The 15249-nt window shown below is 40.3% G+C and overlaps 1 protein-coding gene across 1 annotated transcript; it reads right to left on the reverse strand.

Moving 5' to 3' along the window:
* Nucleotides 1-452: 452 nt before the first annotated feature.
* Nucleotides 453-11698, reverse strand: ifih1 (interferon induced with helicase C domain 1). The gene is made up of 16 exons (XM_080498472.1): nucleotides 11183-11698; nucleotides 10580-10745; nucleotides 9471-9617; nucleotides 9036-9086; nucleotides 7222-7445; nucleotides 6427-6637; nucleotides 4528-4745; nucleotides 3987-4088; nucleotides 3759-3882; nucleotides 3413-3628; nucleotides 2714-2970; nucleotides 2470-2619; nucleotides 1928-2089; nucleotides 1655-1848; nucleotides 1461-1554; nucleotides 453-1260 (listed from the first exon to the last, which is right to left on the reverse strand). Exons 1-16 carry the CDS (start codon nucleotides 11615-11617, stop codon nucleotides 1069-1071), a joined length of 2943 nt encoding a protein of 980 aa, XP_080354598.1. The 5' UTR covers nucleotides 11618-11698; the 3' UTR covers nucleotides 453-1068.
* Nucleotides 11699-15249: the final 3551 nt, after the last annotated feature.

Raw genomic sequence — 15249 nt, forward strand, 5'->3', positions numbered from 1 at the left:
TGCCCTCGCGCAAAACCGCCGCGCAACAGTTGGTCCTCTTTATCAAATAAACTCCGATCTTTAATAGTAATTGATCTAAATCGCATCTCAATTCAATCTGTTTGTGTGATCCTCTTGGTAAATGAGTGATCTGCCCATATATTGTGGAGTAAAAATATACACACACTTAAAAGATTATTTACTACTGCTTTATTACTTTGAATTGACAAACTTGTGGCGAGTCCCAGGCGATCTGATCGCACAGGTGATCTATCTGTGCGGAAAAAGACGCTTTCTAAAAATAACAGCATGGACAGTCTCAAAAGGAGTGAGTCACTAAGTGGATGCATTATATGGAGAATCAACAGCACCTGTTTCAGTTGACAGCTGAGCTCCGAGGGGCTATCACAGGCTCACAGGCTTCTGTCTCGGGAGGGTTTGATTGAAAAATACCAGGAAACGCGTTTTTAAAATACCTCCAAGTTTATTTGAAAACAATCATTCGCACCCATAATATATGAAAGGCATAATAAGGCTATTTCAAGGCAAAGAATACCAAATCTTTATCCATCTCTGGATTGGCACATTCCATCAGTAACACCTTCAACAAGACATTTGTCACATAAACAGAAACTTAAGCACCGCAAGGCATTTAAATCCACCACCAAAAGTGCTTCTAGTCATCTCATCAATTTAGTACTCAAATTATATGTCCACTGGTGGTTGATGTATTTCGTAAAATGTGCATGCTAAATGCTTCAGTAGTTTATACTCTGACACAATCTTAAGAGAATCACTTTGGCAAAGAGATTCAGATTAAGAAGACGTACTGTATCAGCTTGTTCAGGCTTTTGTAAAACCTTCATGAAAAATATGAATAACTTGAGGATGTATTTGAATTTGTTGCTTTGATTGAAGGTTTTTGTATTATTATTTTACTACAAACTGCAACCAGATAAAAGCTGCATGTGGGCAAGGACCTATAATGTGCTTGACACCTCTGTGCGAATGTGATGCTGCAGTAGTTCATGCAAAGAGAAACCCCAAAGATTTGAACATACGCTAAGCTGCATGTGGTGATTAGTGACTCTAGTTGTCATCATCTGAACTCTGGGCCACCTGGGATGCATGGTCAATGTAGTTGAATGCACGGAACTTGATGGGGACTTCACTCCACTTTGTGCATTTGCTGATATTTTTTCCGCTGATATTCACCACAAAGTTTTTCACGTGGAGGCAGGGGCACTCGATCCCTCGGTACATCATCATTGACCCCCATCTCTGTGAAAAATGTACAGAAGTTCACACATTACAGAAACACGAAACGGTAAACAGACCCTCACAGATTCCATTCATTCCTCCTCTATACTGCTTATATCAGAGGTCTCCAATTGCCTAGTTACCTAATTACAATTAGAATCACTGCTTAGATTTGTACAAGTTACAAAAAAAACGAACAAAGCACAAACAAATGAATTCACCTCCCCACAGGATTTGCATGCAATGTAGCCATTGGTTTCATAATCCAGTAGTCGTTCTTGAAGAGAGGTGTTTTCTCTCTGAATGAAGAGTTTCCTGTCGGACAGAAATAACAACTTATCATCATTGTGAAACTTCAGCGGAGGCGTCCAGTTCACTGGAAGGTTCAAAGAAGTTTATAGATCACAATTCATACATGAACTCTGACGTGACGTTGACCCTGTGCATGTTTTCGATGATCTGGATGTCTTCACCGCTGCAGACATGGCTGTTGCAGCCGCGACATCGAAGCACCACATTGGCTGGAGTCTCATTTTTAATGCTATTCTGCTTCTTCTTTGTCATCAACACTTTCGCCTCCATTATAGCCTGAAGCTGAAACTCTGTGATCTGAAGAAGAGGAGACAAGTCTAATTGAAGCTGAACTTTAGCTTAACATAAACAATGTCAGATATCAGAATGAACTTACTCTTTTGTCATACTCTCCCTGATGAAGAGCTCCGATTTTGACAATGGCTTTGTCCATCATGCTGCAGCGGTACTCATTCACAAACTCTTTTTCAGCCACTCCAGAGTTCTTCACCTCAACCAGGGTGTAAGTGCTGTCTTCGGCTCTGCCTCTGCCTTGGGCCTGCAAGATACAATGATTCAATGATAAGAAACAAGCAATATGTTTCCGTGTGACACAGTGAGAGAAAGAACACAGCTCCAGTGGATCTGCATGTTTCATTTAGCTGTAGTTTCAGGCTGAGTGTGGACTTACAGGCTGTAGTCAGGAAGCTGCCGTGGTGAGCCTTGTTAGTGGGATTCTAATTGCGGAGTTTCTGATTCAAAGTTAACTCTCCCCCAGTATGAATCATTGTAATGGTGCTTTAATTGATTTTTGGCTCAGCTTCGTCCCAGGACACAAAACCAACGGGATCCCTCAAGGTCAAACTGGGCTGTTGTGGCTCCTGAACTAAAATGAGGCTGACACCTCAGCTATTGATCATAAACCTTCACATCACTGACCTGAATCATTGCAATCTCATTGGTCACCAGGCCGTATCTGATGACAAAATTGCAGGCGGGGATGTCCAGGCCTTCCTCTGCCACAGTTGTTGCAATCAGCAGGTTGACGTTGCCGGTGGCAAATTTCTTCAACACTTCCCTTTGTTCTGCCTGATTAACACAAATTTACAGACAATAGTTAAGTAAAATTCACATCTGATTTGTATCCACGGAATGCCCAGAACTCTGTGTATCGTGCACTCACAGCAGTCATTGGTTTCACTACACTCTGGTCTCCTCCTCCAATGACATACGAAGGCTTTACGCCTATGTCAGCAAACTTGGAGTTCTCCTGAACCCACTGGTTCAGAGCAATGGCACTGCGCCGTGTTTTGGTGAAAATGATCCCCCGGGCTTCTGTCCTGCTGCTGAACTCATGCAATATAATAGTTCTTAGTTTTGAGAGGCTGTCATTTTCATAATCTGGATTCTTTGCAAGGCTCTCCAGGGTCTGCTTGTTGCCTGCAGGATAAATGAAATAATCAGTTTCTCGTCAAGATTTGGACTAGGACTTAGGTCTCAAACCCCCGAAACCGTTAACCCACTTACTTCTTGATGTCACAAATATACAATCTGGTTAGTATTTATTTCTATATATTTTTTAATTATTTGAAAATGTTGACCAATTCTATAAAAAAAATACAATGCATGACAAAAAGCAGCAGCAGAAGAAAATCTAATTGGAGTGCTAGAAGAAGTCTCAAAAGGCTATTTGCACACCATGTCAAAAACAAATACAATTAAATGGCCCCTTCAATGAGATATTACTTCAACCCACCCCCCCCCACTGTTGGCAGGGATTTTTGTTGTGCAAACACACCAATGTTTTATTGTTAATACATAGTCTCTGCCCCCTCAGACCCCAAACAGTCGGACAATGAACACTTGTTTTATCTGAGTCTACCTTTAAACAGGCGGAAGAGGAATCTTTCTGTTTCTGTGATTTGTATGTCGTGTTCCTCATCTGGGGCAGTTTTCTTCTTAATCTCCTCCTCATTGAATTTGGAGAGGAAGTTTAAGGCGTCACACATGCGTATGGTGTTGCTGAGATTCAGGCCCTCGCTGTACTGCTGAAGGTGGTCTGCACAAACCCGCACTTTCCGGTCTCCTTCTTTTGCAGCTGCAATTAATGAAGAAACGTGAAAGAAAGAAAGAAAGAAAGAAAGAAAGAAAGAAAGAAAGAAAGAAAGAAAGAAAGAAAGAAAGAAAGAAAGAAAGAACCAGAGGCAGAAGCTGTAGTCATCACTCACCTTTACGCTCATTTTGAACAACCCATTGTTCATAGTTCTGAGAGCCAAGTTCACAGTTCGGGCTCAGGTCAGCATGGACATGAATGGCATTCATGATTTTCTTGATCACATCACCAAAAGGATCCTGAAAAGGCCATTTTGTGATTCACATGACAACTTTACTACCTCATCCAGAGAACATGTTGAAATTTATATGAATAAATCATTCACAAAATGATGTCCTGGTACCTCTTTTCTCTCCTCGACAGTTACAATTCGTTTCCTCTGTTCTTTCTTGAATTCTCCAAGGCTCCTTGTCATGATTTTGGAGGCGTCCAAGTTTGCACATATCTGTGAGGGAAGACGCACAGATTCACACACTATTTCGAATCAATTCCTGCATGTCCAACAGAGAGTTAAAGGCATAGCGCTGCGGCTGCGGGAAGCTTTATGGCTGCTCTGTGCAGGGACAGGGTTGAACATTGGAAACAGCTTGACTGGATGAAAAAGATCTGTGATGACCAAGCTGGAAAATCTGGGGCAGGATTTAGACGAGGGGAAAAAATTTGAAAGTGAAAAAAAAAAAAGAAGACTTTTTTTGTGTATGTGTGTGTGTGAAATTATAGTTTATCAGTGCAGAGTAATTTAAAAGCTGAATTCATAACATTAAAAACCACTGCGTCTGACCTTTTTACACTTTGTATCTCACCAATATGTTTTTGCTAAACAAACTACGCGGCAACATTTTTGTGAACAGATGTGCCAACAGAAAGTTGAGAACAGTATTTACACGCAGTATGTGATCCACAGCTTTCTCCATTTTCTTGGCTCCGTCAACTCCCGGAGAGGCAGTCAGGCCCAGGATCTGAGGGAGGGGCAAAGGCTCCTTCTGCTCCTTCAAGAGCCTTCTGTTCTTGTGCTTCTGCTTCAGGTATCGCATCATTATGAGGTTGTAGACTTCTCCTTTCTGCGTGTGGTGACACTCATCTATTACGATCAGCGTCAGATCTATTTGGGCAGAAGATAAAGCATAAAAATGAGAAGGCAGCCCGCTACTTTACTTACAGTATCATGAACATTAGATTTGATTAAACAATACCGATCTGGATCTTGTGCTTCTTTGGTAAAACTGCTTCCTTTGATGAGACAATTCTCCATTTCTCACAGTGACAGTATTAGCGAAAGCTTAAATCTTGAAAGACTGCAATTTTCTTTACCTAAAACTGCCAATTTTGTGCTGTTTATTTATTTTCCTTTAACGAATGGTTGGATTCCTTCACAGATTATACCAGTTCTCTGTAAAATAAATCCACCCACATGAAACCAGAATTATTTTGGGAACTTTTGACGCCGCAGCTCAAGCCACACAATAACATATGATGGAAATATCTGCTTCAAAGCGTTACTGGTGGCATGTTGAAACGTAAACCTGACACATTCATAAGGAGGGGGGGGGGGTCACATTAACGACATGGTTTAACTATTGTGAACTGAATTGGACGCAGTTGTTTCTGTCATCCACTTATGAAAAATAGCCATTTTTCTTCTGCCCAGGAACTCGTACCTCCCACTGCTACAGTGAGAACAGCCACACTGGATTCTAAGGTTGTTTTCACACTGACCTGGCAACCCATTTATTCAGCTGAAATGACCAGTGCAGGAGCAAACGGAATGAACCAATGTACTTTTTGTTTGCACTTCATCAGTGGCGCCGCCAGCTGGAATCCTGTACGCACCGTGCATACGTTTTTGAAGATGTGAAAAAAAAAAAAAAAGTTAACGCCTGGGCTGCTGTTGGCCTTCCCCGCCAGGCCGAGGTTGCAGTACCTATGGACCTCCAGCTGGCCAAACTCTCTCGGGGGTGGGGGGGGGGGGGTTGAATCCTGGCGGCGCCACTGCACTTCACCACACTTTTTTTTTCTCCAAATGAAATTGCTTATGTGAACCCAATAGACACTGTCACCTTCAGATCGTGCGGTTGAGCGTTTTTATCCTAACATTCAACTTCACCTCATTTGGATACGACTTTACTTCACTTGGGAATCATTTATTTATATTGTTAAAATGCAAAATGTGAAATGCAATGTGAAATGACAAATGCCTTGTGTTTAATCATGTAAATGACTCCAAAAAATGGTATAAAAATCCAAGCAGGCTCATTATAGTGACTTCACATGTTCACAGGTAGAAACGTATCCCCCGAGGAGAAGAGTATGGAGAGTGTCAGCTTGATGTATTGTGGGAGCTCGAGGCTCTCATGTGAATCTGCTCAGCCACACCTTGATGGCTTGAACAGACGTGTGGACTGGAAACCAGCAAGGAAAAAAATAATAATAAAAGGACATACTATCAGGCACTGCAACAAACAGCATATGTTCCACTGAGATGGCTATTCCACCTTGGACTGGTGAGTGCCAACAGGAGCGGACGGCAGCATCTGAAGACTTTGACAAGATGCCGTCAGGGGAGATGCTGCTCCGAGTCCTCGGGACGGCTTTCTGTTCCACAACCTGTCAGTGTCTGAAGCTTAAGCCTGGACAGGTTTTAGCTGTAGATCTCAGTAAAATTGTTGCACTCATGTTTATTCCTGAATGCACATTTCTGTGACTAGCCTAACTGAAAATAAACTATGAGCCTGATGACCAGTTGTGCTGCTATAACTCTTTTGAAATGCTGGTGAAACACATACCGCTTAACTTCACTCCTTCGTCCTCTCCCTCCTCAGACCTCTCCAAGAAGTTTTCCAGAATCTGGGCCGTGCAAATGATGATGTCATTTTTGTCCACGATCTCTGTGAAAGAGATTTTGAGTTGGGAGTCTCCGCTGACTCTCTCCACTTTGTAGCTCTTTTTCAGGAACGGCAGAAACTCTGCGCTGTAATGCTGCTCAACAAGAGGAACCTGCAGGGCACAGAGCATAATTAACTGAACAAAGAGGAGAAATGGTTTAAAGTCACAGTCTGAGTTTCTATTACTTTACACATGTTTATGGAAGGTGTGTTTGTGGCTACATTATTGAATATGTCCAGGGTTTTTCCCCACTGTGGCTATGCAGAATTCAGTCTTTTGGGCAATGACTGTAAGATGTTGATATGTTTAAAAAGAGAGCCTGCACTCCTCTTACTGCAGAGACACAACCTATTGATTATTCTGTTATTTTCAATTCTGAAGAATCCACCAATGTGATGACTTTCACTCACAAAAGATCCCTCGGCTATAAACAGCTTCCAAAGCCAGCTCCTTTATTTTATAGCTGGAAAACCTTTCATCTGGAGAGGTTCTTTTTCTGGTTAGGTCGTTCCCATATGTGCCAAATAGTCACAAAGTGCAATGAAATATGTAAACCTCAAGGCATATAATTTGTGGTGGGCTGACCCATGTGTGCAAACACACTGTGTTTGCTTTGGATCTGAATTGGACAGAAGTAGGTTATCATAATAGTGCAAACGCAGAAGTCAGGTATAACTAGACTTGGATTGTAGTACCTTGTTCACCAGGACGACCACCTTCCCTGACTTTCCCGCCGCTCTCCTGCTGTCCAGATGTTTTTTAGTAATATAAACTGCAACTCTGGTTTTACCGCTTCCTGTCGGGAGGCATATGATGATGTTTTTTCCCTCCAAGGCAGGTCTCGCAACGTCCATCTGATAATCTCTAAGAACAATATCTTTTTCTGGACTTGGGGCGGCCGCTCCTAAGTCACTTCCATCTGAAATGTAGAGCAGAAGTTCACATACTAAAACAGTGTCCCTGTCAGCAACCCACAATTACAGACATTACCAGCAGAAGAAAACATTTCCATTCATTGTTTGTGACTCTGCTATTATAAAGAAACATCTTTTCAATGCTGCTATGAAAAAGGCATTCATATGTACAAAAGAACCTTCATCATACAGACACATTGTTATTTTAAGAGGGAAACAACAATTTACAACTGTAAATGAGCAAACCTGTCATAGATAATATAAACACTGTGCACTATTATTTATGACACTGGGAGGCACTGTAGAGCTTTATTTTGTGCCCAACATGAACCATGCAGTTCATTTGAACTAAAATGGCCAATAGATACTCATCATATAATTGTCAGTGCACACCCAGCCAAATGGCCTTTGAGTTTCACTTCAGTGGAAATGTATCAGTTTATGGCATGTTCCTAACCTCAGTATTGTACTCCTGTCTGCAAGACTCAACGTGGCTTACGTGAGTGAAACTTAAATTTGAGAGCAGGTAGTGACTCAGTTTTTTTCTTTCTGTGCCAAGAATAATACATGAGTAAGACACGGTGTACATTGTGGATTTACCCCACTCCTCGATGCCCTGTTTCAATCAACTCTTAGTTTATTTTTCTCCTCCTGTTATGACTACGAACCCCCCCCCCCCCCCCCCCCCCCCCCCGCAAAACAGTTTTTAATTATCCTTCTGGGACTCCCTTTTTGTTACAAATAACTTCATGTGAGTTAGTGCAAGTGTGTACTGATGGGAAGATATAACTGAGAAGTGAACTGTGACCCTTTCTTAACTCCTACCAGCAGTTCCCAAACTCTAGTAATTAAAGAAAGACAGTAAACAGACGGCCCCCAAACAATTCTGCATGAGACTTGAAGGCTGCTGCTATTCTTTTTCTGTTTGAAATTGTTGAACTAAACAGCTTGAGAGACTCACTCCCATTGAGGCAGCTGTTAAATGTAACTAATAATATTGACAATAAATACAAATATAATGATGACGATGAAGATAATGACAAAAAAAAAGAATGATTCTGTGTTTTTCAGCGATACTTCCACAGCCTCAGTTTGCTATCTTCTCCTTTTGTGCTACCTCATGAAATAGTTTTTCAAAATGTATTCATATTAGATCTACGACACTGTTTAGGGAAGTGATAGATTTGAGTAGTCACTAAAGTAATCAAATTACAATAAACATGTCAAACTTCTTGATTTCCAGAGGAGGAAAGTATCCTACAGTGACTTCAATTAAACTTTTCCTTTACATTTTCATAGAAAACTCAGCATGTGGTTTTCATTTGAAGAACTATGTTCAGTCCTCTGTGGCCCCAATGTGGTTCCTCATGCTACACACATGGAATTTATTCTTTGGTGTTAAGCAGGCAGAGCCAAGAAATGTTTCGCGAGTGTGGCAGCATGTTTTTACTACGCTTATTTGGCAGCTACAGAGTTATGATGTAAAAACAATTAACTTTCCTGTGATAGGCATTTCATTTTGGTGTGCATTCTATTGGTGAAAAACAAACTTATTGGATTTGTGTTAACAAGGTGAGAGAGTGAGTGAGACCCACCTGGCTGTGGGCGCTCGGGGATGTTTGGCAGATCATTGCTTGCACAGAGTTCTGATAATATAGAAGGCAAAACTGAAAAAGTTTTCATTGAAAATACACCCTAACGCTATATATAAATGGGCTCAAAGAGGCCCTTATACTGTACACCTGACTGTTTACTAACAACATTATAGTATGAAATTTAATAAATTAATATATAGTTCAGGCTTCAGACTGCTTTGAAGGAATTGTTTTGATGAATGTCAGTCGATGGAAGTCTCTGCACATGTGGAGAACAGCTGCACCAGGCTACACCAGGCGAGTGTCACATTACATGCACTTATTATTTTCTGTTTAACAAAAGAGTGTGTGCAAACTAAATTATCACATAAAAGTAGGAGAAAAAATAACCAACTGACTGACTTTTAAGAGCAATATCACATTATAAGTGCAGACCTGTGGCTTCCTTGTGGCACTCCTCATTGACAGTAATAGACATCAACTCAGGGCTTTCACAGCTTTCTGCTGCTTCCATGCTCTTTCCTGATGCGGCTCCGTCCCCTTTACGTCTATCTTTCAGTAAGGATTCTTTGTCATTGGCTTCTGAGAATGAAAACAGAAAAAAAAAGATAAGCAAATCCCCACATTTTATTTTTGAAGAGTCACAGAAATATAATTTTTTCAAGAAAACACAAAAAAACCTCTAAAAGATTTTTGCACAACCACAATTTAGAGAGGGTGACATAGTATGTACCCTAAATAAATGAGTGTGATGGCTATGTCATCCACTATGCCTATTTTAATAGGGAAAGTGCACAAAAACAGCAAAAGAGCTTTCATTTTAAAGAAATGCAGTCCTATTTATGTGTTCTTACAATATTGACAGCAGTTATTACATTTAGTAAACAAATGCTACTTCTGATTTAATAAACATATTAGATTATTGGCATAATGTGATTACAACAATGCCTCAAACTTCCTATAACACAATTGGCAAGTTATCAGATTATTGGCTTTATTAGATTTGGAATGGCTGAAATGGTTAAGTTACTGGTGATTAAGACAATATTAGTTGTTAGACCCCCCCCCCCCCCCCCCCCTCTCTGGTCTTCAATGTGCTATCACATTACAGCAAAATTAAATGCTGGAGGACACACCCACTGTGAACCAATGCAGGATTACTATTGTAACTACAAATTAGGGAAATTCCCCAGGTTTGCTCTTCAAGTCCTTTTATGGACATGTGCAATTCTAATTTTATTACGTAAGAGCAGACAAAGCTTTAGGACTCCCTTGTAACATATGGGAGTGTACCAAAGGGGTCCTGCATTACAATTTGGGATTCTCTACCCTGGACTACAATAAGGAAATATGTGTTGGTGAATCGTTGTTATAATTAGTATGAAACCAACATTCATGAACTGTGACGCCACCTCTGAATACAGCTTAGTCCAATCTCTCTAAACCAGCAATAAATGAATGAATGAGCAAAGGAATGCATTAATAAATGAATAAATAAACCAGCAATGAAGTTGGCAATGAAGCCAGATCAAGAAACTCGTCACCTTCAGGGTCGGCTGACCACCCCATCAGATCATGCAGGAGGTTGTGTTCAGTTTCTCTGAGAATTTGGACAAAGATGTAAAACCATCCTTGTTTACTTCTTACAATTCTTGTCAAAAGTTCACGGGCTCCACTCATGGGTCCGTTGTTTTGTGTTTCAGTCTTAACCTGGAAGAGACACAATGACTGGCGTCGTTATGCAATTTTAATGCAGAGCAGCCGCTCCACAGCCGAACACATTTGTGTATCTGCCTGCCATCTAGTGGAAAAGGCATGTTCACTGCAAACTAGATCAACAACTCACACAATACTCACCGTTTGCCCTACCGATGCAAACTGACAGGCCATCTGATTCATAAGCACTGGGATATGCGAGTTTAGTAGGACACTAGTGACATAACTAATTGTGATGGCAGTAAATGCACTATTTCTTCAACAAAGCTCACATAATTAAAGCGATATTGTCATTATGAGGGGCAGAAGGCAAATGGGGGCCATGATAATTGTATCTTCTTCTTTTTTAATGTTTATATAATTTTCGAACTAGAATTTAGATAGTTCGCCTGTGATGAGTCAGTTCAGTCCCACAACACTGCGTTACTTACTCTTTGAAAGTCTTCAAGAGTCAGAATCTCCCTGGATAGACAGTGCGTCGCCACCTCGTCTGTATTCATGTCGTTCAGGCTGCCGGCCAGTAGCTCAATAATCTGGACGAAGCAGTCGCTCTCCGCCTCGTCTTCAGGTGTCGGGAGTTTAAGCTGGATGTAGTCGGCAGCCTGTGAAAAACCTGCGCTTCTCAGCGCGTCCGCAAAGGCCGTGAACCATCCTGGAGAGTGCGGCCTGCGCACCACCGCGGCGATCAGGAGATCCACAGCCACAAGGTTCCCCTCGGTCCTCACTTTCTGTCTGATCTGCTCCTTGTCCTCGGCTTTAATGAACTCTATGAGATCCACGACCTGCTCAGCCCCGATCAGCCCTCTCAGCCTCGTTTTAAACAATTCAATGATTCTCTCTCGAATTTCATCGTTGTCAGATTCCATCACTGCGCGTTTTACGCAAAAAATACACGGACACTCGTCTGACGATCCCGGAGATTAAACGCCTCTGACACCAATCATGACGCTCCGTGTGTAACATCGAAGAAAATTTAAGTCTTTCAGTTTCGTTTTCCTATTAAATAGTTAAAAGTTTAAATCCACCGCTTGATGTCGCTATTGGCGCACAGAAGTTGTGTCGAGCAGCTCCAGACTTAAGCGACGTTTACTTTCTTCAAATTAAAATTTGCTCCCACTTACCTTATATTGTCCTTTTGATCGCCCCTCTTATAACGAAGACGTGAATAATCATACAAAAAATAACCCCTTAATGTGTCAAAAGTAACCTTATGAATATACAGTAGATCATATTACATATCATGAAATATGACTTTACCATAAAAGTATATATAGTGACATAAAATAACCCAAAGCACGTTTATTGAATCACTCCAAATTACTATTTTACGGAGGGAAATACAAAGTTAAAAATAAAAAAAAAAGGATTGCATGTCTGTTGATTAAAATTAGAGACAGACATTTAGTCCATTGGGAGACATACTTCTTATAAAACATTGTGGTAGATGTACTTCATCACATTTTGGCCCTGTGCTAGTCATTATTGTCTAAATGACAAATTGCTCTGCCAGCATGCCACAGCAATATTTCAATTTCACTGCCAAATGTAAATCATTTAATGATTCTTAAAAGTATGGACAGGACTATTTTTGACAACTAGTTACTTTTCCTTTGCAATAAAGTTCCACATTATACATTAGAAATAGAAGTTGTAAGTATATTCAATTACTAATTTTCAATGACTTGCAAAAGGGAAAGAGATACAAATAACTGATTTGGACTTTTGAAACTCAACTAATGGTTGCAAAATAGACACCTTGATGTAATTCGCTGCACCCATTCTTCCTGCTTTTTGTTGCTGCTGGTATACTGGTATGCTAAAGTGTAAGCAATCTAAAGTGTAAGCAAATGTGAAGCAATCTCACGTCTTCAATAAACTGTTAAGATATTGGTGGTGTAACAGTTTGCAGTGTTGTCAGACATTCTTCTGAATATGGTTTTCATGTTCTCTTTACCCATGTGGAGTTTCTCTATAACTCTACTACAGTTCAAAGACCTGCTTGTTTAAATTGGCCATAAGAGGGAGTGGGTGCACGATTGATTATGTGTCTGTGTTAGCGCTGTGATTGATTCGCAACTAGACCAAGGTGTACTCCTTTACACAGACTTTAGAGACTCCTGCCACTTGTGAAAAAAAAGGTGTGGAACAAAAATGAAATATTTTCATCATCTCATATGTAGTCTTTGGTCGACCGTGATTTAAATCTCTTGATATTTTAATTTACATGCATCCTGTTTGCAGCCCCAATCAAAGTCTGGAGTCTTATTTGGTATTAATAGTTAATCTAGCCAGATATGATTTAAAGCTGACTGCATCTTCATGTGAAAATATGTGAAAGGCAATTTATTCATCCAACTGCTTTCATGAATCTACAATTTTTATAACGGTTGAAAGAGTTATTTACTATGAGCTTTCAATTCCCCCTATGTGAGTACCACAGATGCACATGCCTATCAATTTCCTTGAACTTACATCGACCTATATGAGAGTTGAATAGTGAAATCAAGACCACTCAGTATTAACTGTGTTTTCATTTATTGCTCCCACAGCTTCAAAACAAGCAAATGCACTACTGTCTGTTTATTCTATAGAATTTCTCATATATTTCATTCTGTTAAAAAAAATACTTTTTTTTTTTTTTTTTTTACATCTTGCAATGTGATGTTTTTATTTTCTAAAACCATCTAACAACACTTGTATTTTTAATGTATATTGCCAAAAAAAAATTGTATAGGGAAACAATATATTTCATTGATGTATGGTTAGTTACACACAGAGATGCTGACTTAACATTTGGATTGTTTGTATAGGCACAAGACCCTCTCTGGAGCCTGTTTATGCGCAAGTACTAGCTTTCTCTTTATTCCCTCCACTGCCAAAAGACCCTCTTAATACATCCTAAGAGAGACGAGATGCTGACATCATTTTATATTGTAATGTGCTACTTTGGGCTCATAAGCAGTGCAAAACAGTAAATATATAGGTATAAAAAAAACAACACATGCACTGCTTTATAGAAAAGCCTACGTCACACTTGCTGGTCAGGGGCCGAGCTCCACAACAATTCTCTCATCAAATCTGCATGCATGATATTCAGCCTGGCCAGCATGTATGGTGCATTCTATTGGCTTAATCTGGAACAGTAGGTGCACATCAGTGGCTGCAGTAATAATGCACATTGTTTGAAGAAGAAAACTATACATGATACTGTGTATTGCAGTGCAATTGTCCATAACCCCTGAGTCACACTTCAGAGAAGACAGGCATATGACTAAGGACAAAATAGAGCGTCCACCTTTGTAATAATGTTCTATTACACTAATAGCTGCAGTCAGTGCATTTTCTTTGTTCATATGCAGGCTCAGACTCTCTAAATGCTAGAATATGTATGTATATGTATCCCACACAGACTTTAGATTCTGAACACGATCAAACATCCATAAATAGGCCTATGAGTGATGTGGCGCTTGTTCATGTGGCCAGAATCATTCCAGGAGTTTAATGACGGCAGACGAAATTTAGAATGTGTTCTCATTTCATTGCTGGTACCTCAGTGTCTCTAGATAGCCGACAAATTCCACAAATGCAAGAAAATAGATTCTCAACCTTCATCCGTCTGTTGTGTTAAAATGGCTCCCTCACACTGCAGGTGTGACATTCTTGTTTCCAAGTCTCAGGGTGAAAAGGTCAACCCCCCCCCCCCAAAAAAAAAAAAATCTCTTTACTCACAAGCTGTAAGTCTGCCAGCATTAGAAACAGCAATGGGTTGCCTCTGGTCAGCATTTACAATCTTTAAGCCTCCTTATTTTCTTGCCTACTGCATGGTTGTTATACAAACTGATCAATTGTACTTTGGCATTGAGCAATAGTGTTGCTTGCACTCTGTTCACACTCATCTACTGGTATTCAAACCTTTTCCTCGTAACACTTCAGCGTAAATAGTTTGAAAAGGTCTGAGGAGTTTGTTGGCAAAGTGCTGTGTGAGGACATGTCAAGAGCTTATCAACTGGTCAACGTGAATTTTCTTGGCAGTGTATTTGCCTTGGCCCATCAGATCTCAGTAATTAAATGAGAAGCTGACCTATGCCCGGGGACTTCTACCACCCTCTTTATAGCTTTCTATGAAAGAGCACTGTTTGTGGAGATTTAGTGGCTTTTTGTCACCTTGATCATCGGCAAATGAAGCTGTAATTATTGTTGGGCTCGTGTACACTGTACGGAGAAGTTGCCTGATTACTGATACAGTTATGATATTGCTCTTATCTTCTTGTTTGACCAGATCAGGAAAAAACATGCTTATTAAGAGTCTGTGCTTTGTAGGAAGTTCCTGTATTTAAAAAAATTAATAAATAAAGAATTTTAATAGTTGCTTGTATTACATACTGTACACTCACTTCCTGGTGTTTCCAGCCATCCTGTATTGAAACACCAGGAATAATCCAAAGAAAGGGGTTCATGACTGGGACCTGTCAAGTGTGAGGTCGGTCAGTCAGCCTTA

Source organism: Blennius ocellaris, assembly GCF_963422515.1.
Source record: "Blennius ocellaris genome assembly, chromosome: 6".
In the NCBI taxonomy this organism is placed as follows: domain Eukaryota; kingdom Metazoa; phylum Chordata; class Actinopteri; order Blenniiformes; family Blenniidae; genus Blennius; species Blennius ocellaris.